Here is a 24937-nt window from a genome sequence, read left to right as displayed (position 1 = left end):
CAGACCCCTTGTTAAACCACTTTCCTTGAGCAGTCAAGTCAAACATATAACAAGGACTTGTACTTGGAGAAAATAGTTCTGCACTTTGCTACAACCAGAACCAGAACCACCACAGCCTGGATCCTGAGTGATTTCGTATAAAATAGTTTTGTCAGACAATTGTAAATGAAAGCAAAGGGAAGAATCAGTTTGCAAACAATATAAGAAAACACCGTTTATTTCTTGTTAAAAAAATTCTGAATGCTTGAACTCTTGACTGTTATGAAATGTATTGTCAATAATCCAATTCTAAAATGGGGCCCCACAAGATGAGGGTTGTCTATTTCACGCGTTCTTCTGAAGCCACTTGTGTAGCGGTCCTACTTGCTTGCCTTCCTCCTCCGTCCTCTTGCGTTTGGGACAAGCTTTTGGCTCAGTTTTCTTCTCCGGAGTGGCCTTCTGCAGCCAGCTCATCATGGCCTTGCTGCTGGCTGACGGCTGCATCTAGTGAAAGGATGAGGTTACACGGTGCACCATGCTATCAGAACCACAGGATCGTGGCCGTGACTCATGTTAGCATACGTGTGTAAATGGATTATCTTTGCCACTGGCTAGCTACAATAAAATAAAATTCAGGGCTTTTCCTCTGTATTTCCCTAACTCTTCAGGGCTGAGTCTACATTTCTGGCTAACCTGTCAAGTTTATAAAGTGAAGTCAGTCTTATTAAGTCAATGATTGAAATCAAACAAAACTGACAAGTTGTGATTAGAAGAACTCAATGAAGTCTTTCGGTTCTCCTCTCCAAAGGAAAACACTTACGGTGTCTAATGTGATTCACTTGTTTTGTTCAATTCACTTGGGGAAATATTTATGACCAGCTGAGCACACTGTAATACAACACTGCCATTTCTTGCCGTCAGTGTAAGACCGGCTTGAGCTTATGAGGCTCATGGTTTGATTCCATGCATCCAGAGGTGGAGATTTCAGGTCCACAGAGTACAAATCCAGACCAAGATTTTGTTTCAACCAACCAGTTGAATAATAGTGTCAAAGTCACAGTACTCAGCTGGTTGGTTGAAACAAAATCTTTGTCTGGATTTGTACTCTCTGGACCTGAAATCTCCACGTCTGCCTGCATCTTACCTTCTTGCTCCCAGGCTCGAAAGGCTGCAGGCACTCTGGAGAGTTGTTACGCGCATTGTTGACAAATGAGGAGACAGGGTGAAAGGTCAGTTTGTCTTTGGGCTGAAGAAGCTTGAGGGCATCCAGGGAACGGACTTCACCATAATCCAGCCATTTTCTCACCTCTTCTTCTCCATCCAGCAATGCTGGCATCCTTGAAAGTGTATAAGACATTGCACCAGAAGTAGTGCACAGAAGATACACACCAGACACACTTCCTGTCAACTCTCACACCAGTCACTGCTTAGTAAAACATGATAAATGTGTGAATGAATGCCAAATATGTTAATGTGATCAGTTGCCTTACCGATGGTGGATGCTTTGCAAGCCTGGAGAGGCATTCACGGTGATGATGGTGTAGGTGTATAGCTTCTCACCACCACTAGGGGGTGTCCAACTATCAAACAGCCCTGCCATGGTTAGAAGCTTCCATCCTTTCCATGGTCTGTCGTCATCCTACTCAAGTTACCAGTAACAAAGAGAGATTATGAGAAAGACCAGCAGCTAAGTAAGAACAATATTTCAAATATTTCAGTTCTCCCCCCACAGTTAGCTCACCTCCAGAGCCTTTGTGTCCTCAGGGTTCTCCCCCTCTGACTGGACTTTAATAGCCTCCCTTGATCCCTCCTCTTTGCTTTGAGGGAAATAGATGAAGAAGGGCTGCTTCTTCTCAGATTGCTGCCATTCATAGAAGCCATCAGCCAGGATGACACAGCGCTGACCTTTCAACAACGGCTCCTGTGGAGCATAAACACCCGCACACACACAAAACGTTATCCTGACACCTGTGACTAAGAAAAAAATGGGTAAAAAAGTACAAAACACATAATCTGGGCATCTTATCTGGCAGGGGTGCAGTAGGGGCATGGATACCCTTGCAGATTCAGGGGCCCAACACTTTACAAGAGGCCTTGAATGATTTTTTTAATGACACTTTATTGATCCCTCATGGGAAAATTCTGTTTGCCTACCCCATCTTTCTCTCCATAACAAACAGACACACACTATATGGATACAAGTATTGGGACACCAATATGGAGTTGGTACCCCCTTTGCAGCTATAACAGCTGCCACTCTTCTAGGAAGGCTTTCCATAAGATTTTGGAGTTTGTCTGTGGGAATTTTTGGTCATTCATCCAGAAGAGCATATGTGAGGTCAGACACTGATGTTGGATGTGAAGGCCTGGCTCACAATCTCCGTTCTAGTTCTTCCCAAAGGTGTTCTGTGGGTTTGAGGTCAGGGATCTGTGTGGATCGGTCACCAAACTCACCCAACCATGTTTTTATGGACCTTGCTTTCCACTGGAGCATGGGCAGGCTGGAACAGAAAGGGCTCTTTCCCAAACTGTTCCCACAAAGTTCGAAGCATAGAATTGTCCAAAATGTCTTGGTATGCTGAAGCATTAAGAGTTCCCTTCCCTAAAACTAAGGGGCCTTGCCCTACCCCTGAAGAACAACCCCATACCACTATCCCTCCTCCACCAATCTTTACAGTTGGCACAATCCAGTAAGACAGAAGAAATTTCGCAAATTGACTTATTGCAAAGGTAGCATCCTATGTCAGTGCCCTACTGGAATTCACTGAGCTCCTCAAAAGGACCCATTCTTTCAAATTTGTAAACCTGATGGCATGGCTAGGTGCTTGATTTTATCTGATTGAAGTACCTAAATTCAATGATTAAGAGGTGTGTCCCGATACTTTTGTCCATATAGTGTATGCAGGTGAGAGCAAGTTTGGCAGCGAAGGGCAGCCACCTGCTGTGACCCACTCGGTCTTGCTCAAGGGCCCACAGAGTCACATGTGGCCCCATTCAACTGTCATTTTGTCAGGAGGGGTGTTGAATTTCTAGCTGCGTCCCCTGCTGCCTGTTCCTAATCACTGGTACCTTGTAGGATTTCTTCTCCAGGAGACTCTCGCTGCGGCAGTTGCTGGTGCTGTACTGCATTTTGCTTGGGTCGCTCTCCCGGAACCAGGATGGTACCAGGCCCCAGCGCATGGCAGCAAGGACACACTCGTCCGCTGGGGCAGCCTGCACAGTGCATCGATAATAGCAATCACCTTTCACAACACAGAATCCCCTGTAAGCCTGAACAGAAAATGCCTGAGTCACACCACTGTTCACCTTGTCAAAATGCTTCTGGGACAACAAGACTGGGCTCAAGGATTGCGGGCTTTTGTTGTACGACGGTCGGTACTTTTCTGAATCTCCATCTCGCCAGCGAGGTCGTCTGTATTGTCCTGCACGACTGCGGTATCTGGAAGCTCGGCTGATTTCATCCGGCGCAAGTGTGCACGCAGTTCGGCCACACATGACCCAGTGAGGACTCCTTAGAAACCTTACACAGTGACTTCTCATAAATAATCAAAAAGACACAGTATAAATAAAACAAACACCACACACACCCACTGCATTTTCTTAAAATAATCCATTCATGAATGCAAATGAATTAACTCGGTGCCGGTGATTTAAACTGAAGCATAGTGCTGACTTATGCCGTTTCTTATAGCTACAATTAAATTTCAATGCAATGCACTAGACAAAATCTTACCGTAAAGCAGAAAGTGAATCAAAAAAAGACAACGTTGTTACTATTATTAACTATGTCATTCATCCATATTCCCACTGCGTATGATGGAGACGGCAGCGGAGATAAATCATGCATCTGTATTGTTGAAGCAACTGTCACTAAGTAAATTTGGTAGTTAAACAGAAATCACGGGGGTCTCTATACAGAGCTGCAGGTGGATCACGGGTGCAATCAGCGGAGAAAATGTACTTTCGGATTTAAACAGTGGTTTGTGACATCTGGTTTATTTCGGTTAAGTTGTGGTTATTTTTGCAGCCAGCGCTGCAAAAACAAGCATCTAGCCGACAACAGCTCCGCTTCTGGGGGGAGAATCAGTCACCGTGACGGGGTATCTAACCCACTGATTTAAACCATGTCGTAACAAGTCTGAAACATTATCCCCTTAAATATGCATTGTAAATTTTTGAGATGCATTTCGACTCTTGCAAGTAAAGTTGGTTACTAATTTATATGTAATCTTATATGTAATAATCGTAATATAGCTGGACACATACAATGCCTGGTTTAGTTTAGAGCTAGCTTTCAGAAATCGCATCAAACGCACCATTCATAATTAAGGAGGAAACTTTTAAAATATATGCATACCTACATAATAAGATTGTTTTATAAGGTTTAATGAATGTCAACAAACAAAAAAATTCTCATTGCTTTGGTATAATACGGTGCAAGTACATATATCTATTCTAAATTCACTTTAGATACTTTGTTGAATATTACGTTTATAGTGTCTGCAGTTGCACAACAACTAACCTGATAAATCACGTAAGAAAAATTACCTCTGCACAGGGGATTTCAGTGCAGCTAACTGTATGTTCACACGCGTCCGGTGAACAGGTTCATCTGCAGTCCTTTCTGGGTTTCTTGTTTAACAGTACAATATTACCGCCTCCTGTACAGGAAGCTTCAGTACGGCTTCACACACTTTTGTCACGTGATTTTGGTGCCAGAAGCTTCAGTGACTGTACATCCGTGTCACGTGATTCCTGTACTGAGCGCCTCAGCGCGAATATTTGCGCAATTTGCGTAACGATTTTATATTAAGACGTCGCGAATATTGGTAATGAATAATGATATCATACAACATGTCTCAAGATAATACAACTACACATTTAAACTATGAGTCACGTAATTGCAATACAAAAATAGCAATAAAAGAAGTCAAAGTGTTTATTAAATTAGCAAGACTGGATTTTTTTACTTGTGTAATAATGGCCATGCATTAATAATAATATTAATCATCATCATCATCAACATCATCATCATCATCATCACCAGTCCAGGGCACACACTGTGGGTAATAAGTGTTTCAGAATTAAGGTTCAGTTTAAGTCTGTCTGAAAAGTGGCAATGCATTTAATTTTTGCTTTTTAAAAACATTAGTGTATTGGAAGAACAAATGGTGCATCTGTAGCAGATATGCATTTTATTGTCTTGAATGATACATTAGAAACATACACAGATTAAAAAAAAAAACAGTACAGAAATTTGGTTCCTATTTGCAAATGAGATACCGCGCTCACGGAAGAAGCGTTGTACACATGCGCGGTAGCAGCACTTCCGTTTTTCACCTCGCTGAACCAGGGAAATGGTAAGGAAAACTCAATCTTTTATTTCATTGTGCGTTCTATAATTGTGATGTATTTGACGCCACACAGACAAGACAGTGTGATGTATTTTCTCCAAAATATTTAGAAAATTTCTCTGTAGTAATGCTAGAAAGCATTCAAGTTTTAACCCGTGTAGAAAGTCTGAAATGTATAAGGTTGCATCGTTATCTTGAATCCGCACCCAGTTTTTAAACAGATATCAGATCATAGTTATCCACAGCGTCAGCGGAAAAATCGTGGATATTATCTGTTGCGGTAATTCTCGACATTAAATCAGTCTTTTGTTAAAGTGATTTTCAACATCAGATGTAATGCATACATCGAAATTTAATCATCTGTAGTTCTTCACAACTGTTACAGACTTCAATCGTAGTCATAATAATATTTTAAACCGATTATATTAAACACTGGTTAACAAAGTACCGCCGATATAGCTTAAGTATTTGCATTTCTGATTGAATGTAAAACATGCATCATCGTGAATAACTCTAGGGCAAGTTGTTTCCTGTTTTTTAAGGCGAAGCGTCTTCGGTTACTTCTACTTCAGATTTGTTTGTGGTCACTGCTTTAGACCTATGAATGGTTATGCTGTGTGTATGAAACATGAGATATGTTTAATAATTATAATAATCGTTTAACTTTTAGTTGTCTTGTATTGCGGATTTACTGGCCGCTGAAAGTTTTGCGTTATTCCAACTGTTTAATCACCTATTGTTGCACTTGGTTTCTGCTTGGGACGAATTGGGGGAAACTGCTTCAGGGTTAGTAAGAGTGATCTTTGAAGGCAATGCCTTGAATGCCGTAGGAACGCACAGCACACGTGACTGCTTGCAGTGTCTTTGAGTTACTCACGTATCGTAGCCCGTCTCTATCCGCTCATGTCGCTGGAGTGATCCGTCATCCTGTCGCCCCGCAGACAGCAACCTTACGCCCGTATCTGAACGCCGTGCGTGCCACGCTGCAGGCGGCGCTCTGCCTGGAGAACTTCTCCTCCCAGGTGGTGGAGAGGCACAACAAGCCGGAGGTGGAGGTCCGGTGAGTCGCGGGGGGTCGTCGCCGAGCCGCCGAAGGGCTCCCTAAAACCTCGTGTGACCGTTTCCTCCATATTCCCCAAAAAGGAGTAGTAAGGAGCTGCTGCTGCAGCCCGTCATAATCAGCCGCAATGAAAAGGAGAAAGTCCTCATCGAGGGGTCTATTAACTCGGTACGGGTCAGCATTGCGGTTAAGCAGGTGAGATGACATATATGCGATCCACGCATACTTAACTTAAACGGTACAAGACGAAAACATGCAACAAGAATAAGAAAATAAGTTGTATTTAATCTGTTATTTTGGTGATAGTGAAGCTCGGCTATCCACACTTACTATTTTAACTTGCTTGAATCTTGCAATGTAGATTCCGTAATTACTTAAGGAAATCACACGATGAAACTTGCAAATTTTCAATCTGTAACAAGGTTTGGAATGTCAGGTTTTATGCAGAATTTTGACTCACTACAGCTAATCTTAAATATTTACTCCAAAATATATTACAATAACATCCTTAAGTGTAGTGTGCAGTCCCTAGAGCAAAGGCTTATCAGGCCTTTGAAGCTTTCTCTTGTGATTGGTCCCTGCAGGCGGACGAGATTGAGAAAATCTTGTGCCACAAATTCATGCGGTTCATGATGATGAGAGCGGAGAATTTCTTCATCCTGAGGAGGAAACCTGTGGAGGTGAGACTGGGAGGGGAAAGAGGCACGGACAGGACACAAAGAGGCCAAGACTGGAACTGAATGTCAGGAAGGACAGAGTAGTGCATTGACATTTGAGATGGTTTACCTGATGGGAGAAAGTGCTTCAAGCAATGTAATACAGAAAGTTAAAGAATCAGGCTTATGGACTGCAAGCTAAAATGTGAAATCTGGCCAAGAATGCTACGTTTGTATAGCCAAAGGAGATTTAGCATATAGGTAAATCAATGCGGCTTATTTTCTGAAATGTTACTTTTTGAAATTACATTGAACTGTCGCCAGCTAGTGTCACTTATCAGATGTTTACTGCCTCCTGGTTTTTGCTCACCAGGGCTATGATATCAGCTTCCTCATCACCAACTTCCACACAGAGCAGATGTACAAGCATAAACTAGTGGACTTTGTCATCCACTTCATGGAGGAGATTGACAAAGAGATCAGCGAGATGAAGCTGTCGGTGAATGCTCGTGCCCGCATCGTTGCTGAAGAGTTTCTCAAGAACGTGAGTCTTTGGTTTGTCGCCTGTGTCAGTCGTTTCTGAACCTGGTCCTCGGGAAACCGCTGGCTGTCTGTGTCAGCTCCCTAAAACGTAGACTGTCTGGGTCTCTGAGGGCCATGTTGAGAAACACTGGTGTATGAAGAAATGTCACTCAGACGCACCTCTTTGAATTACCACTCCTTCAATTGTTACCATAAATAGACACATCATTCAGAGAAGATGTATCATTTAGCTTTTTAAAAAAATATATACAGCAAATTCCTCTTTGGGGCATGTAAAATTAATGTCCCCAAGAATGCTGGTGCCACAAAGTAGAGAGTTGTGAATGTTCCATGTATAATTTGATTCCAAGCCTATTGTTAATCACATAATAAACTAATGGCCATTTTCATCAATCAATTTCATCATTTTGCAGTTCTGAGGAAGTATCCCACTGTTCCATCACCATGGTTTCTTGCAAGGCTGCAGGCCTGGATGTCAGGACTGATGTTTATGCAGCCAATCAGTAAGAAGATCCAGATAAAGGAGTCCAATCAGAGGGATTTGTGAATATCATTGCCTGTAAATAATGAATTCCCTCAGCCTTGTTCTCTGCCTTTTGGAACAAAATTTAGGAGCGGGTCCTTCATTAAATCAAGAGTATCATTCACAAAAAAAATGGCAAAATGCCAAGACACAATTCCGGTAAATGGAAAATATGTATGCAAGTAAACTTTTAATACTGTCAAACTTCTACAAAGATTCATACATGTATTTTGCCAACACCATATGAACAATGATGAAAACAAAAAAATTATATAAACATTTGCTTGTTTTTCTTGTGTGCCTCTTACTTGGATGCTGGGGACATACTTGTGTGATATAATAGATCCCATGTGAACAGTCTTCTAGCCAAAGTTACACATGGCTATTTGAAATGAGGATCAATGTATGATATTCAATTAAAAGCCTTAAATTTGTACATCATGTCAACACACACGAGCCGCCACAATGCAGCTAACTCTTTGTACCTGTGTCAGGTTTTATATGAATATAAGAGTAGCTGATGAGTATCTGGTGAGTAAGTGTATGGTAGTCAATGCATGTCTCCCTATACAAGGAATTATGTGCCAAGAAAGAGGTGTGGGGGGGGGGGGGGCACTTTTGGAGTGTGGGCTGCTTCCTACACTAGTGGGCTGTTAAAAAAAAAAAGAGGTTTGAAAAGGGGTTCAGGATTTCAATACCATAATCTACCCCAACCAGTACCGCTTAAAAATGATTAACACCAAATCTATAACTATTTATTAAATAGTTTTTTTTTTTTTAAATCTTTTATTAAAATCCATAACCAATTTCAAAACAAAACTTAATGCTCATACAAGAAGTTATCTGCAATTTCCAAACACTGACACCGATCGTTTGAATGAATGTGCAGGCAGTTTTCTGGTAGAGTAGCTAAGAATGGAGAACCCAGTACAAAAATCTGGATCATTCTAAAATTTCTTCACTTAAATCTGACATCTAGCAAATTTTATGTGAAGACATTAAATTCGACATCAGAATTTGTGCCCATACAGATATTAACATTCTTGGTATTTAAGTGCCACAAATTATGTTTAGTTGTTAGGCCCTTCATCCCAATAAGGTAAGAAATGAAGTGTAAAGCCCATTCACAATGTGGGTATATTCGTACATAGTGATAATGACCTTAGATTTAATGCAATTATTAATGCAACATCAACATGCTGACCACCTTCAAAATCTGGATATTTAAAGCAACCCCAATGTCCTTACCGCCATAGAGCTGTTTACCCAAAGACAAAATGGTTTTAGACTACTACACCACTGACAGCATGGATGCTATGACTTTACCCTCTGAGGTCAGAGACAAAATAGAGAAGTGAGGCATGCATTTCCTTCTCAGTTTTGAGCAATGTAGTCACACTGAAGGCTAAATTCCGCATCTCTCGCTCCGCTGGAGAAAAGCACATGCAAGTCACAGGAAGTGACTTGCCACCGGTTTGAACGTGGGAGAAGTTAGCCCAATAACCCCTGAGTAGGAACGCAGTCAGTAAACACCCAACACTCCTCATGACGATTAGCATGGGAGGCACAGCACCCAATCACCTGTTGTCTGGGGCCAGCAGTCCACTTTCCTTGCAACAGACAAACAGGAAACTCGTCCTGTCTCCGTGCATCTTTTAGCTTAATTCTAGACTGATCTGACTACCTGTGTCACTGTTTGCTGTCGTCTCTGTAGCCATCAGCTGGGAATTGGGCTGTCCTTCCTTATCCTAGTGACATCACTGCTCTCAACGTGCCTAGTTTATACGGAGGGTGCAATAAAGCAATAGCTAGTTTAGGTTTACCACCCCCCACTCCTATAAAAGATACCCCAATAAACACTGGACTTGTGTCCGTCGCTTCCAAGCACTAAAATTGAAACCACTGTAAAATTCAAAAAGTCAACCGGTGGTCCCGGTAAAGCACAGAAACGGGACAGCATCTACAAAATGACACCGACCACACAGCACTGTGAATACCTTACATGTTACATGTAGGAGCCCCTCTTCGGGAAAGACAACGGCCAAGTTCAACAGGAGGAGGATGATGATGCAAATCACCCAAACTTCGGGGCTTAGGTGAGGGGTGTGCCTGGACGCAAAAAGGGTTCAAGTGTGTTTCTGTCCCTGAGAAAAAAAGGTCCGACATCATCCAAACAGGCCAGGATGTCAGGAGGTCAAAGGTGGGCCGGGACCGTCTGCAATGCATCTTCTGAGGTACGATGTATATGAACATTCTGGAAGAGAACAACACAGCAGTCTTCAGCTGTGGACAGTAACTGACAAGGTGTGATGGATCTGATCAAGACCCTGAGAGGCCAATAAACAAATTGCATTTACCAGATTCTTTTACAGAAAGACACAAATTGTAACCCTTCCTTCTACTGTATGTTCTCCCTGGGATTTGAACCTACACCTCTTGGATTGCTGGTGCAATGCATTACTTGTTGAGCTACAGCAGCTAATTCCATAAACTCCAAAATTCTCTCATGTTATTAAAAGAAATCTTGTCACTTTAGTCTGATTGTAGAAAATCCTATTATATAAAAGGACCTCTAAAAAGATTAAACCTGCCTCAACTAATTCAGTTAGAGAGATACTTTACTAAGCCCAATGGAAATTGCACTACAGGAATTTTGCATTTTAGTGCTTTTACAGTCACTCTTTGCATTATATCAAATTATATAGTCCAATGTCATAGAAGCAGTAAAGTGGATGGGATGCTTCATAGGAGGAGAAGAAAAAAATTGTTTTAGACAAAAATGAAGTGAAGAGCCGACATAGAAAGTGGTCCTCGATGATGTGAAAGTAATGCCATCAAATCCCCCCAACATGGCAACTGCAGCTTTTGGGCTGGTCAGGAACTGGCAAGATTCAATGAAATATGAACTTCCAAGCCTGTCAGGACCCCAGAGGGATCAGCGGGTGTCAGTTAGTGAGTCAGGAAAAATGGAACAATTTAAATCAGCAACACCATGCTGATGTCAGCCTTGGGCCGCCAGATAAGTCAATCCACCCCTGTTAACCAACCAATACACATCCTTCCATGATGGCTGATATCAGTGATAAGCAAAGCACTCAGTATTTAGTACAAAGATCCAGTTCTTCCACAACAGTCACTCTAAACAACAGACTTTACCTACCTCTGGTCGGTCTCTATGGGTATTCACTGCATCCACATTGAGGAAGATGGACTCTACCTTACAGCCTGAAAACACAACACTTCAGTTCAACATTTACTGTTTTTCTTCCACGTCCTTCTTTCTGACCAGTCATTTTGTCATCTATGACGAAGGCAAGGGGAATGAGGTTCATCCCATAAAAAAGCCTGGAATGTTCACCGAGCTGCAGCAGCCAGCAAGACTTACCATAAGCCACGGGAGTGAGCTTCATTACCGTGTGCAGTGGACATTTCAGGTAAGGCAGCTTCTCTGCGGGACAAGGAAAAAAAATTAATAAAAAGTAGCACGTGTGTGACACAGGAGCAGCCTGCTGCCAAGCCGGGAGGGAGGACAGGCCTGGATCACAGTGACATGGGGCAGCACCTGCAGAATTGTCCAGGAAGTAGGCCAAGAGACAGCGCATGACAGCTTGGTGGCAGATGACCAGCACGTTCTCCTGCCTCTCCAGCTCCATGATCACCGGCTCGAGCCGCTGGACCAGGTCCTCATACGACTGCGGGGGCAGGGTGTGGGTCAGACATGCAGAAACTAAGAGTGTTACTCAATACCAAGAATGAAAAGACCATACTTGTGGTCTTGGCAAGACCGGTCTTGCTAACTTGCCTCCCAAGAACAAACTTGGACCGCAATGAATCATGGGACTGGTCTTGTTTGGCAAGGATGCAACCGATGCATCTTTGAAATTTGGGGAGGGCAAGAACGATATCTGGGGATTTTTTACAGTACTTTTGCATTTCTGTTCTTGAGTATTGGAACGGGCACACACGAACGCAAGTAAACCAATACCAACAAACTCACTGTTTGCCATTCCTTTCCTTACCTGCACTAGCACAATGAAATGCTTAGAAGCTATTTCATTTTTAATGGTCAATAAAAGACAGATCAACTACTAATTATACATGCTCCCCAGGAAGTAATCTGTGACACTCAAGATTAATTCAGAAACTCTACTAAACTCAGAAATGCGTCTTAATTAAAATTCCCTGCAATACTACAGATGTACACATTTACAAGTGCTGACTACTGGACAATTCTTTACTAGCTGTCTAAGTCTTCTAAGGAGACCCAGGCACACACCTCCAGATGATCTCAGATACCCAACTAACCCGGACCCGGGCCCCTCCCTGCTCACCTCCCCCTTGGGATAGCGGTAGCGGTACTTGTCCTGGTCCCTCAGGGCGAATTCGAGCGGGAAGTGGTCTTGGATCTCCTCGTACATCATCTCCTCACACACGCCCTGAGGACAAAGTCCACATGGGGGTCAATAAAGCCTCCTACACACACAGCCCTTCACCCATCCAGTAAGCACCCCCCCACCCTGCTCTCAGTGGGGCCGCCTCACCGCGTCAATCTCGTTCAGCGCCTTCCACTGCTCGTACGGCGCACCCAGCGCCTCTGCTGTCTGGATGGTCCTCTTCATCTGGCTCGTCCACACCTTCAGCTCCTTGATGTTCTGCTCCAGGATAAATTGCTTCAGGCGCTTCCCAAACTGAACCCGAAGGAGCGACACAGAAAAGTTTCAGAAACCGACACAGAAAAATGATGCTCTAAAACCACATTTTTATAAACCATTTTTTTTGTTCAAGTATAAATAAATATAATAATGGAGGGTGCTTCAACTATGTAGCAGATTACCGGTACAGCACACTGTAGCTTGTCCAGTAACAGAGTTCATGTTTTAAACGTGATCTTAAAATAACACCATATATCCTCAAGTACATTTTTCCTTAAGTGCTGTGGCATAAATCAAAATAACACAAATTGCATAGTTACGTATTGTGTTTGCATACAACACCTAAAATGCCAGTTTCCAGAGTTGGACAGAAACACTTTGCAAAGAGATACATACCTCCTTGCCCCTTGGCGACAGTCCAGAATCTCCCCCAATACGCCCTTTGACGTTGAGATCGCTCTCACCATGGCGACACAGGTAGATGGAGCGTGGAGTGATGTGAGTGTTCATCAGATAGTACACAATACGGCTCTGGATGTGGTCCAGCACCCGGTTCACCAGGTACTGACGGCCCACGTCTATGATTTTGATGTAGGACAGTTCCCTGTGAGTCAGAGGGCACATCAGCGGACAAAATGTCCCTATTTTAGTCCCTCAAATGCAGCTGTTATATGCTCTCAGAGACGCAGTTTCATAAAACTGTAAATGAATGGGGGCAAGACATTACCCAGTGTTCCCAACAGAAACATATGGGGCACTTTGTTGGGTCATAGTAACAATGTGCTGACCACCTTCTACATCAGGGCCTTACCTGTCCAGAACCTCGTCCAAGGTCTGGTATGAATTCTCGTAGCACTTGATCCTCATCATAAAATCCTCCACGGCCTCCTCTGTCTTGCAGTTGGTGTAGTCCGGACTGCCCAGCTTCACTTGCTATTCAAACAGGTGACGATACAAACCAAGGTGTATCACGGGCAAAAAAAAAACCCAAACTGCTGATGAAATAGTCAATTGTTACTTTGTCCAAGATGTTCCTCTATTTAAAAAAAGCAGAGTTCCTCACCACAATGTTCTGTTCAATGATATCAGGGTCCTCACACACAGATTCCACGAAGAACACCTGAGAAAGTGCAAGTCAGCAACTGCAAGTTAGCAATGGAGCATGGCGCCCCCCCCCACCCCCCACCCCTGCGCAGGAATGCTGCAGGGTACTTAACCTACCTTGTAGCCATTCTGCTCAGCAAATCTTGTAATTGTCTCTCTCCGTTCCCTTGTGGTATTGGTGGCATCAAACACCTGGTTTGATTAAGGAATGACTCAATATTTCCCTTACAATTAATACACTCATATACTTTAAAAAAATGTATTTATGCATAAAATATTTAACATTTAACCAAAATCCAATGAAAACCTTACTCACACATCAACTCAAGCGAGAATACCAATGTAAACAACACGAATCACAGAAAATCAAAAATGTAACACCCCCCCCCCAACTCACCGCCACCTGGCCACCCTCGACTCCTAGATAATGCCGGACATCTTCCAGAGCAGCTGATGCACACTGCCTGCCATGGTTACAATAAGACAATGAGCCAAACCAGCAAAACCAGCCATCTTCCCCAAGAACTGAAAGCGTGCATAGAGAATTCACGAACACACCATTTCCTCAAAAAGGATCTCACTCTAAAAGACAAAATTCTAAATTGAAAACATGCAGTAATAGCAATTTTAAGTATCCTTTGTGTGTTTTAAGGCTTTGTGTGCCTCAATTTATTCATCTGAACCTTCTGAAATGATCAAAACAGAATTGAGGAAAAAACTAACATCAAACTTCCTGTACTGTTCTGCTTAACCAGCAGCAGTTCAATTCACCATAAATCAAAACAAGGGATTACTCATATTTCTGCTGAAGCCTGAACAGTACCGATCTGTAACAACACGTTTTCATGATGTGCCACTGGGACTATACATGAATGCCACGCTTACTTCCTTATCCTTAAACCTTCTTCATTGTCCGGCCGAAAGAACTCAAACGATTTGTAAATCTTCAAACACTCTCGACGGTACTGGCCAACGTTGAACTCTGAAAGGAGAGACAGACCTTTAACACTTCCTGTGTTTGAGTGACCACATATCACTCCCTTTAAAATCACATTCCACAACTGCTTAAAACTACGGCATCAAGAGTGAAGCGGTACCTTTTGTGGGCACGCCGATCCAGTTCAGGTAGCGGGTTAGCTTTTTGGAGATGTAGGTTTTCCCTCGAGCTGGAAGGCCAACCGTAACAATGAGGGTGGGGCAGTTGGTCATACACACTACGGAGAAACAGAGACTGGCGTAAGGCAGACAGCAATGACACAGACACCAACTTAACCAAACCATGTTTATGTCCATAAGGCTTCCTGCTTTCATTATCAAGTCAACAGAGACCAATTTAATTAGAATTTTTTTTAATGCGTTTGCATTTTGGTAATTACTCAACTTTTTTTTCCAGATTAATCTTTAAAAAAAAAAGTCACTCACTAAAACTCCATAACAAAAATAATCTGTATCATATTCAAAATATAAATTTTTAGATTAATACCAACCATGCTTGTATTAGGGTAAAAATGTCACCAATAAACTGATATCATAGTGTGCAAAAGCCCTTTGTTTTGTCCAACTCACAATGCTTGAAATATGGAGAACAACTGCAAGTGTTTGTAAATGTCCTGCGCATACATTTTTTTTTTTTTTTTTTTTAGGATGGTGAGGGGGGGGTGACATAACCTTCCTATAAATGACATCAACGACTCCACAAGAGTTCTCTCAGTTTTGGGGAAGTAAGCAGATCATTTCATACCTCAGAAGGTAAAGGCACCCTGCATCCATCAACACGGTACTGTGCAGTCCAAGCAATCTAAATTACAGAATGAGGATCTAGTTTGTACCAGCAGGTTTCACTCCAGCAGAAATGGGACATAATTCAGTTGATATTGTACACAGCACACACTGAAAAACACCAGCGAACTCTAGCAATTTACTTGTAATGGTTTCTGAAGACAAGCTGAATAAGGAAGCAGAAAAAAGGGCATTCTGTCCCCTGACAATTGGGCTGAATACATGCCATTATTTTGCAATTGTGACTAAATGTATGATGAAATCCATCTACTGGAAATAAACTTTGTACTGGTAACATGAACACCAGGGCTGCCAACTCTCACGCATCTGGTGAGACACTCATGTTTTCTGACTCTCACTCTTACGCAAGAAATCTTACGCCGTATCTATATTATTATATTATAAACCTAATATTAGCTATATCAGAAGTGTTGGGGTAGTTGGCAAACCTTACAGACTAATTAAAAGGTAAAAAAGCTGTTATATACACGTAAATGGGTGAGCAAAACTCAATCCAGCCATACAACAGCATCCGGGAAAGCTTCAGAATCTGAATAGCGGAGATGCTTCGGAGAACAATCCGGCAGAGTACTGGGTCCTCAGAACGTCAAATCAGCAGCACAAGGTTTTACCAAAGTAGGAATATCAATCCATATCACTGTCACAAAACCGGGGTACTTATGATTTGAAGTACAAGTACTGTATTTTCACACATCTGCGATTAGGGAGTTTCCCATGCGATTCTTTTTGTGGGTCTGTAATAAGCAACTAATTCTCAATGAAAATTCATGGATTTCATTGATTTCTTTCACTGATTAACTCGGACTTAAGAATAAAAAAGCTTTGAACAAACTGACTGGCTTTAATCAATGTAATGATTCAAAATCATATTCCATTCTTATAACCATGGCAAATGCAGCATTAAAACGCACTTTTATAATTTTATTACTATCACGCATAGATAATTAAACGTTTAAGGAAACGTGCCGAGCTTTAACCTCTGCACAATTTAAAACACCTTATGTCGGCAGATGATCATTTGCAATGCATATCACTTAAAAAGAAAACTCTGCTGTCACATTTACTTTATTTGCGTGAAAAAATGAGGAGTGGCTGTTGCCGACCCATGCGGGATGCCGATCAGTCACGCAGAAACAGCTAACCTGGCTGCAGATCGTCGGTTACACCTTAACTAACAATGTTCGTCATTAACTGATACGATAACTGATAAGATAGCCTGATCAAACAAGGCTTCGCTGGGTGGCGAACTATTCTTCGCAAACTCAGTGAGACAAATTAGGAATATGTTGCATGCTAATTAGCTATCTTATTGTAACCCACCTTATCATCAACTTCCACGCTTTCGCTTCAAGCCCTACTGTAAAAATGGTTTCGGGACGTCGCCATCTCACACACAATATGACGGGACATTTAATGCGAAGCGCGATTACTTATTATTGTTTAGATCTCGATTAAATAATACGAAAGAAACATTGTAGCCCATCGCGTCGTGCCGGTATACTGACCTTTTCTTTGAGAAATAGTTCTTTCCGGATGCCCATTTTTGCATGGCATCCAAATTTTCTTGAGCGGGTTCTGAGTAAGCTGCCGAGGAGACGGCATCACGGGGACCTCCGGGCAGACCTCCATCGCAGACCGAGCCGTCGACGGTACCATCGCCGCGCGCACCGCCTTTTACACACTTTTCGCACGAATACCGCAGCGAGGGCTGGTGCCTCAAGGAAATACGGTCTTTACCGTAATGCGTATAAAATATGCTCGAAATAAAGCGATTCGCATCACGCTCGCAACGAAAAGCGGTTAAAATATTACCACACATCAGCGTGCTGCAATTTACATGAAACACTTTAATTACATAACATTTCATACATACAATTAAGAATGATAAATATCTGTTAAGTACTTTGGGAAGTGCAGTATTATAACAAAGGATAACGGTAAATGATAGCACAAATCCATTTTTCATCCTTTGATGAAGTGCTCATACACAATGTTCTTCATTTATTACTGGACCCGCTATATAATTTCTCAGATGCCAGTCACTGAGGCTGACTGGACTCAGTTTTTATTCCCGTAGACATCCCTTGGGTTTTTAACTAAGAATCCTGTTAGTGGACGCTATCCTGTACGGCGTTCATACGGCCGTATTTTAATGTTAATGTTATTTAAACGTTAATGTTGCTCTATAATGCCGTATTGTAATGAAACAGCAAATAATCATCGCGCATAACTAGCGCCGTTGCGCTAAAAAGTTGTAATATCACGCTCATCTTGTACCCAAATCCAATCTAATTATATCAGAATGTTTAATAATTTCTTCTCAATCCGTCAATTAACGAGAAGGCCTGTTTAGATATGATCTACTATATAAGGCGTACCACTACAACGTTTAAACATAGGATATACGGATAGGTTAATAAAATATTCACAGGTATCATGTACGTCAACGTGTACGTCCCGATGAAATGTCTCACGTAATATATAACTTTCAAAGCTGGTATCATTTTAGGATTCATATTACAAAAATTCTCTCTCTATCCTTCCATCATTTAAAAACCCTTTACGCAACCCCGCTATTATACAGTAATGACTAACGGTTTGTCTGTCCCTGTGTGGCAGGGATCTGTTGTAGTACCACTTCTCACCACGCAAAGGAGCTCTGAGCGGAAACGTCACCTTTACGCCATCAAAGGAAAACCTCATTTTAGAATCTAGGTCAAAGGTCTTGGACGAATTTCCTGGAAGTCCATGCATTATTTTTCCAACCCTGTGCACTATTTCGCTATTTTGATTACTATTCAAGAAACAAATTTACATATAAATGTTGTAGGCATGCACGAACAGTATTTGTTTGAAAATAAATAGCTTACAGCCATACTCAAAATGCTAAATATATTGTGCACCATTTAAACAAACTAGCAAAGAATGAGGTGCATTGCTAAATGGCCTTTCTTATACAGCAAGTGCACAAGGGGGGTTGAGGGTGCCTGAGCAGCTGCCCGTTTTACATGAATGACTTAAAGTGTCCCTTTTCTATAGCCGACAATCACACAAATCTGGAAAATGTTCCGGTTGGCTGCCCCCTACCCCCCACCCCATTCAGGCACCTGCCCCTCGAAAATTCTGTGCACATCTCTGCTTCTTATTAAAATATTTCATATAATAACACTCAGTCAGGTTAGGATGACAGTGTTAATGCATTTGTTTACACTATAGAACAGCACTACTTGCTACAAAAACCGAGTGACTCCTTTTCTGCGCTTTAAAAAGTCTAAACTGCAGCTAAATTAAAAACAAATTAGCTTTCCCCTGCCTTCCAGCAAGCATACCTTACAGTGTTTCCACTGCCTTCCTGCCTGGCTCGGCTTGTACCTGGATCCGCATAAGGTACAAATGCCTTTGCCTGAGCTACAGTGTTTGCAAGGGGGCCTGTTTCATGTGGGCCCCATTTCAGGAGGCCAGACTGACTCAGGTAATGCACCCGGGAACCTGCAACAATCCAATAAAATCCCAGGAAATTTAAAACTGCTGGACCCTAAAACTCTGAACTTAATTTTACCTTCTTTAGAAAATATCCATTTGTGTAAATCATGTGCATGCAGAGCACAAGGGATCATGTTTATGAATGTGATGCTCCTTGTGCATATGACTGTATTGCAAAATGCTGATTTTGCATAAAAATGAAGACCCACACCTCTACTGTAGCAGAACTGAAACTGTGAACTGAAACCAATTTTTTAAACGTTTCATGTCTCATACAAGTTAGTTTAATGCCCTACTTAATTTGCACGCCTTGTATATCCCATAATGAGACATAATTGTCTCTGATTATTGTCCTGTATCATGTGACTTTATTTCGTCACACATTTAAACTGAACATCACTGCTTACTGGCATTTGTCAATGAAATGAGATTTGCTTCTTCATCCTTCTTCCAAGGCCTCCTTCTGCACCCCTCAACCCTACGAAAAATATCCGAGATCACTCTGGAAGGATCTACTAGATTCAACCCTGCAGATGTGAATCCGACCCAGAAGGCCACCCAGTCCAGCTGACTTACGCTCTGTAAGCTTAAGACATAAAGCGCAGAGCTGAAAAAAACAGCCAGGGTGCATCATTTATTTGGTTAACACGGGCCACTGTGCCAAGCAACTGACAGACCTCTATGCCATTCTGACAAGACTTCTTGCTGAAGGGTACAACAGCAGGTTCCACACCTGAACCAAAATGGCAGCTCTGGGATCTGGCTGGTAGATAGCTGAGGTCCGACTGTGTTCTTTAAAGCCAGCCCCCCTGGAGGCTGATAATCCGTGAAGACACCTGTCCAGCTAGTTACTCGGCACACAAAAATCCAGACGCACACACTCTCACATCCCCACTGATCACATGCTCTAAACCCAGACGCCCAAAGAGTAAAATGTACCCCTACCATTTGTATAGCTGCAATAAATATGTTGCAAAAATATTAAGTGTTAAATAGAAAACAATGACACAAAATGCATATCTATCACTGACTTTGTATCAAAGGTAAAAGGTTTTTTTTTTATTATTTTACTAAAAACAACAAAAATTGAGTATTATTATTGCAGTGCTGCCATAGAGAGTGAACCGATGCCTTAACTCTTATCCAACTTCAGGTTTTACTGAATGCTGATTTTACCTTTTAAATGTGTGGCGACATTTAGGTCAGACCAGCTTTCTTTATTTTGAAAGGGCAGCCAAACAGGCAGTATGAGAGTCTGGGTGAAACAAAGGCTCAACTAATTAATAAAATTCCTGTAAACAGTGTTGAGGACACGCCTCCTTCGGCCCACACCGGCCGAAACGCTGATCGCACGTGCAGCACGCACTCTGCTAACAGAAGGCCGACATGCCCTAACAAGAAGCTTTCATAAATTTAAACTTTAAATGTAAAGACATGTTACACAATCACCATGTACTGGATATGTGACTATGGAAGGAATTCATTCAACCCATATAATCCATTATTTGTGCATAGGGAGGAGGTGTCTTTGTGTCTACAAACTAGAGGTCTTAAGTAGCTAAAAAAACCCACCTAGTATCATAATCATAAAGCCAATTGTTTCGTTATGGCAAATGCTAATACAGCTATTTAATACTTAGTTCAGCCTGGGAAGAAAGGGACCAAATATCTGTAGAGATTCAGGCTACAAAAATGCAATATGCTAGACAGGAAAATCAAAAGGGAGTTTTATATTGCAATCACACAAAGGCTAATCGCACTGCAGGGCTGAGGTCTGACAGTGTGAATGCGATTCATCTGAACTCATCTCATCAGCTTCCCAAGACAGCCAGACTGTAAAGAGCAACTGCACCTCCTTCGTAGCCCACCTCCATGACACTGTCTCCCAAAGAGACACCCAGCGACAAGAGGCAGATAAGGCCCCAGTCATCACCACGTGTCATTAACACTCATGCAAAAGCAGAGGGTTCGAAACATCCGCCCCGGTCTGTGTCATAAGCAGACAGACTGCTGGGAAATCCCGGGGAGAGCAGAGGAACAAGGTGCAGCGTGTCAACTGTAGCAGATTTCACAAGACCCCTTCGGTATGATCCATAGGACTGCACTGCTCAGAATGTCGTTTCCAAACTTGCACCTTTGGCTCATTCCAGACAGTTTACTAGCTTCATATCATACCTTAATACTTCATACTAGCTTCATAGTCTATACCATCACAGCAGGGCCGGGCTGCACTACCTTGGATTGTGGCCCCATATTTTATTCAAAAAAGCAAATTAAAACAAAAACACAGCTACTGGCACCAATACCATTTAATTCATAGCTACTTCAAAGATTTGTAAACAAGCGGTTGGCCCAGCATTCTGGTGGTCAGTCACACCTTTGCTAAAGCTCTAAGCCATCCATAAACACCGGATAATAAATCCCACAATTAGCTTGAAAACTAAAAATAAGAATAATCGCTATATTCAAATAATAATCAAAGTGACTTGTTCTTACTGAAACAAACAAACTGATACCCGTTATTGAACCAAGGCCAAATATACACATAAGGTCTTCAAAGTTAAGTTATATTTTAGAAGAACTGTTGTTCTTTTATTCTGTTCCCATATATCATAGCTAAATGATAATAAAAATAAAATTAAGTGAATCTGACGCCTAATTTCACTCTACTCTCTAAACGGGAAACACGATGCAACTTCATTCACGCAATTACTGTAATAATGTATACAAACACGTAATCGGGGGGGAAATCACTAGCACGACCGTTTGATTCACGATAAACAACAGCTTCAATCCCAAATCGGACAATCTCAGTCTCGGAGGAGATGTTCCTGTTCCACTTCAGTATAACACATTACATAAATAGATCGGTAGGTATAGTGAGAGTAAAGGATCATCGGGTAACATATCGTAGCCATTGCTTACATGCAGACTTGCACGGTTAATAGTTGTACCCGAACAGTCAGAAACAGAAACAAAAATACTCTTCGATAATCAGCACTGGCTGCAAGTAAAACGAAGCTACTGTATCTGCATGTAAAGCCAAAAACGCTACTGGGGAGAAGCATTTTACAACAACCCAGGCATGGCAAATATAATCTAATTATAAATCTAATTATCCGTACACCTAAACAGAAGCAGCGGAATTTTAAGTTGCGGAGTTGGCGTTTAATCCACACGACCTGCGTTTCTTCAACAGATGTTTCTGTGTTATTGAAATAACAGCTCGCATCGAAGTCATACTGAATGCACTGGAAAACAAAACGAAGCAGATCCGTACCAAATTATCTAAGCACACCGATATAGCTATTAAACGTGCCCCCTGACATTGCATGCATCAGGGAGGTAAATGTATAGTCTGGGAGTGTAGAAAAGGGTCTCAATTCAGAAAGCGGTGCCTACGTGACCGATCTTGTTTACTTCTCCAGTCCCACACCAGCTTTCTTGGATGAGCTCCGCACAAGCCCTCCGCCTCGGCTACCGCGCCTACAGGGCAAGCGATCGCAATGTCAGCCGAATGCCAAGCGGCCCCTCACCGGTTCTGTTGAGGTTCCGTGTGCTGTCGGCACCGCCGGAGCCCCTCATCGTCCGGGTGTCGCGGAATCGCAGTCCGCCGCCAGCGTAGTGGTCCGTATGAATAAGGAGCGGACTAGTAGGCACGGCGGCGCAGGGGACGCACTGAGCGCAGCTTGCGGGGAGGCTGCTGCGCCCTGCATCCGTGTGGCTTTTTAAAGCGCTCACTCGACTGTCATCGCACTTCAGCGCCTGGTGACATGAAGCAAGCATTAATACTGCTGCCGATATGCTCAGATATTAACTGGATATTAATATTCCTGCCAAACTTCTCAGGAAATGTGACAGCCTTTGTTTTCATTTAACAAAACATTATATTCTTTTATTTCTAATACTCCATGGTGTTTTCACGATACTTTTAAAGCCATTTTCCTTATTTTTTTTAACTATAATATTTCACTAACGAAATGTTATATTTAGGCATCAAATTGTTTTAATATGCCATCTATATGACCTAGTTTAATATGTTCAATATGTAAAATATTTTATATGTTTGAGTACTTTATATTGGTTTGTTTTTTGCTGTATATATAAAATTATGTAATAGAGCTTTGTCATAGAGCAAACGTCAGTGAGGGTTAATTCGGATTTCTATCGCTGGCATAATTCGCTTAGAACTGGAGTTACAGGAATAAGTCCTTTTGAATGGCATGTAACCCTTAAAGGTCGTATCTATTTTAATACACATAACGATAGTAGCAGGACTGTGCATGATAATGGAGGTAATGACTCCATAAATGCTGCCATTTCTTTGCCAGCGTCAGTCTTAGTCAGCTGCCATGAAAAAATGCAGACAGATTCTATTTTAGGGTTCGGGGGTCAAAGGTCAGGGTTCAGGGGGGCTGTAGCATGGAGGCCTGGAGTGGAAAACATTGTGATTAAGAAAAGTAAACAAGAGAGAAACAGCAGGATTGCAGCCTGTAAGACACGCCTTTTGTGCACTACCCCAGGATCTACTGCATTCCTCTTAAAAGCCCCAGTTATTACTGTCTCCCTGTATCGCTTCATTCCACTGACAAAAGACAGCTGCTGAGTGATGGAAGGACTCTCATTATCTCTCATCATTATCTCAAATTACCAATGCAGCGTCCTTCCCTGCTTCTCTATGAAGCGAGGAGCAAAACATGGATGGACATCTTTAAAAGAAAAGTGAAAACACCACAGGGTCCAGCTTAGCAAGTGAGTATTAACTGTTTGATTTGTCCTCAGTCTGAATGGCAGAAACTAGATGCAGTGCTTGAATAAGCTCTAGCGCCGAGCTCCTGTACTGCTTCCGCTTGTATTATTATTATTATTATTATTATTATTATTATTATTATTATTATTATTAGCGCCGAGCTCCTGTACTGCTTCCGCTTGTACCCGGCTGGTCATTGAAACTTCCCAATGAATTATACACTTATACAAACTTACAAATAATGTTTCCCCCTAAATAGGTGGGGACCTCAACCCCTCCCCAATGTTCAAACCAAAGTTGCACCCTTGGCTCGAACCCCATTGGAGTAACAGTTGCCTTATTGCAGAAGAGGTGGACCATAATCCAGTTAAGATGCATTAAATCGTACTGTAGGCAAAGCCTTCTTTACACAGGGTACTGATGAATGTACAGGCCAAAACGTGTTGGTGTTTATAAGCTGTCACTATATAAACACACATTTGAAGTTAGAACATTGCTAAGTACAATATGCTAACCCAGACCCTACACATAAATGGCAGGTAAACACCTGGCTCAACATGATTAGTGTGATGCTAATCTATGCCTTGTCATTGTTTGCTATAGACGCTCCCTGAATTAAACACCTGGTCCCTGTTTTGCAGTTATTGCAAAGAATGAAAGCCTACCAGACACAGACCCTAAGTTTGATGGCAGTTTCCTCTGACATCTGACACATTTCAGTGAATGTTTCTTTAAAAATGGATTTTAGCTGGGTGCCAATGTAAAGGAGAGCTCCCTGTGTGAAGGCCAAAATACTTCACTGGCTCCTTCTTCGATCGCTTGTTAAATCCCATTAAATTTAATTATGAATGATATGATGTTCATGCCTGAGCACAGCTAATGGGTGAAATCACAGATGGAAAATGTAACTGAAAAACTGGCCAAAATTCCAAAATGTTCATCTGCAAATTTATAAGCTATTTGTGCAAGCCATGTTGATAAACATTCTTTCTTAAATGCCGCCACACAAAGGAAAGAATAAATAAATTAAAAT

The 24937-nt window shown here is 42.0% G+C and overlaps 3 protein-coding genes across 13 annotated transcripts; 1 reads left to right on the top strand and 2 right to left on the bottom strand.

Moving 5' to 3' along the window:
• Positions 1–201: 201 nt before the first annotated feature.
• hmces (5-hydroxymethylcytosine binding, ES cell specific) lies at positions 202–6307 on the bottom strand. 8 transcript variants are annotated; one of them, XM_023799601.1, is made up of 7 exons: positions 6211–6307; positions 3286–3499; positions 3049–3192; positions 1721–1900; positions 1470–1618; positions 1124–1316; positions 202–483 (listed from the first exon to the last, which is right to left on the bottom strand). In XM_023799601.1, exons 2-7 carry the CDS (start codon positions 3472–3474, stop codon positions 325–327), a joined length of 1014 nt encoding a protein of 337 aa, XP_023655369.1. In that variant the 5' UTR covers positions 3475–3499; positions 6211–6307; the 3' UTR covers positions 202–324. The 8 variants fall into 8 exon arrangements, with proteins under 8 accessions (XP_023655369.1, XP_023655367.1, XP_023655370.1 ...); XM_023799599.1 differs by having other exon boundaries at positions 3286–3511; positions 6211–6300; XM_023799602.2 differs by lacking the exon at positions 6211–6307 and adding an exon at positions 4502–5133.
• Positions 5236–8404, top strand: LOC111837493 (actin-related protein 2/3 complex subunit 4). Its single transcript, XM_023799606.2, has 6 exons — positions 5236–5339; positions 6275–6393; positions 6477–6588; positions 6978–7073; positions 7423–7593; positions 8006–8404. The coding sequence occupies exons 1-6, from the start codon at positions 5337–5339 to the stop codon at positions 8009–8011; spliced, it is 507 nt and encodes a 168-aa protein (XP_023655374.1). The 5' UTR covers positions 5236–5336; the 3' UTR covers positions 8012–8404.
• Positions 8287–22870, bottom strand: pfkfb4a (6-phosphofructo-2-kinase/fructose-2,6-biphosphatase 4a). Of its 4 annotated transcripts, XM_023799595.2 has the most exons (15): positions 17177–18394; positions 15613–15669; positions 14969–15085; positions 14757–14853; positions 14269–14335; positions 13989–14063; positions 13831–13887; positions 13579–13700; positions 13164–13371; positions 12657–12803; positions 12447–12551; positions 11678–11807; positions 11501–11563; positions 11276–11340; positions 8287–10369 (listed from the first exon to the last, which is right to left on the bottom strand). In XM_023799595.2, exons 3-15 carry the CDS (start codon positions 15078–15080, stop codon positions 10310–10312), a joined length of 1308 nt encoding a protein of 435 aa, XP_023655363.1. In that variant the 5' UTR covers positions 15081–15085; positions 15613–15669; positions 17177–18394; the 3' UTR covers positions 8287–10309. The 4 variants fall into 4 exon arrangements, with proteins under 4 accessions (XP_023655363.1, XP_023655362.1, XP_072571630.1 ...); XM_023799594.2 differs by lacking the exons at positions 15613–15669; positions 17177–18394 and adding an exon at positions 22691–22870; XM_072715529.1 differs by lacking the exons at positions 15613–15669; positions 17177–18394 and adding an exon at positions 22557–22638.
• Positions 22871–24937: the final 2067 nt, after the last annotated feature.

Source organism: Paramormyrops kingsleyae, chromosome 8 (genome assembly GCF_048594095.1).
Source record: "Paramormyrops kingsleyae isolate MSU_618 chromosome 8, PKINGS_0.4, whole genome shotgun sequence".
Lineage (NCBI taxonomy): Eukaryota > Metazoa > Chordata > Actinopteri > Osteoglossiformes > Mormyridae > Paramormyrops > Paramormyrops kingsleyae.
This window is presented reverse-complemented; position numbering and strand designations above follow the sequence as displayed.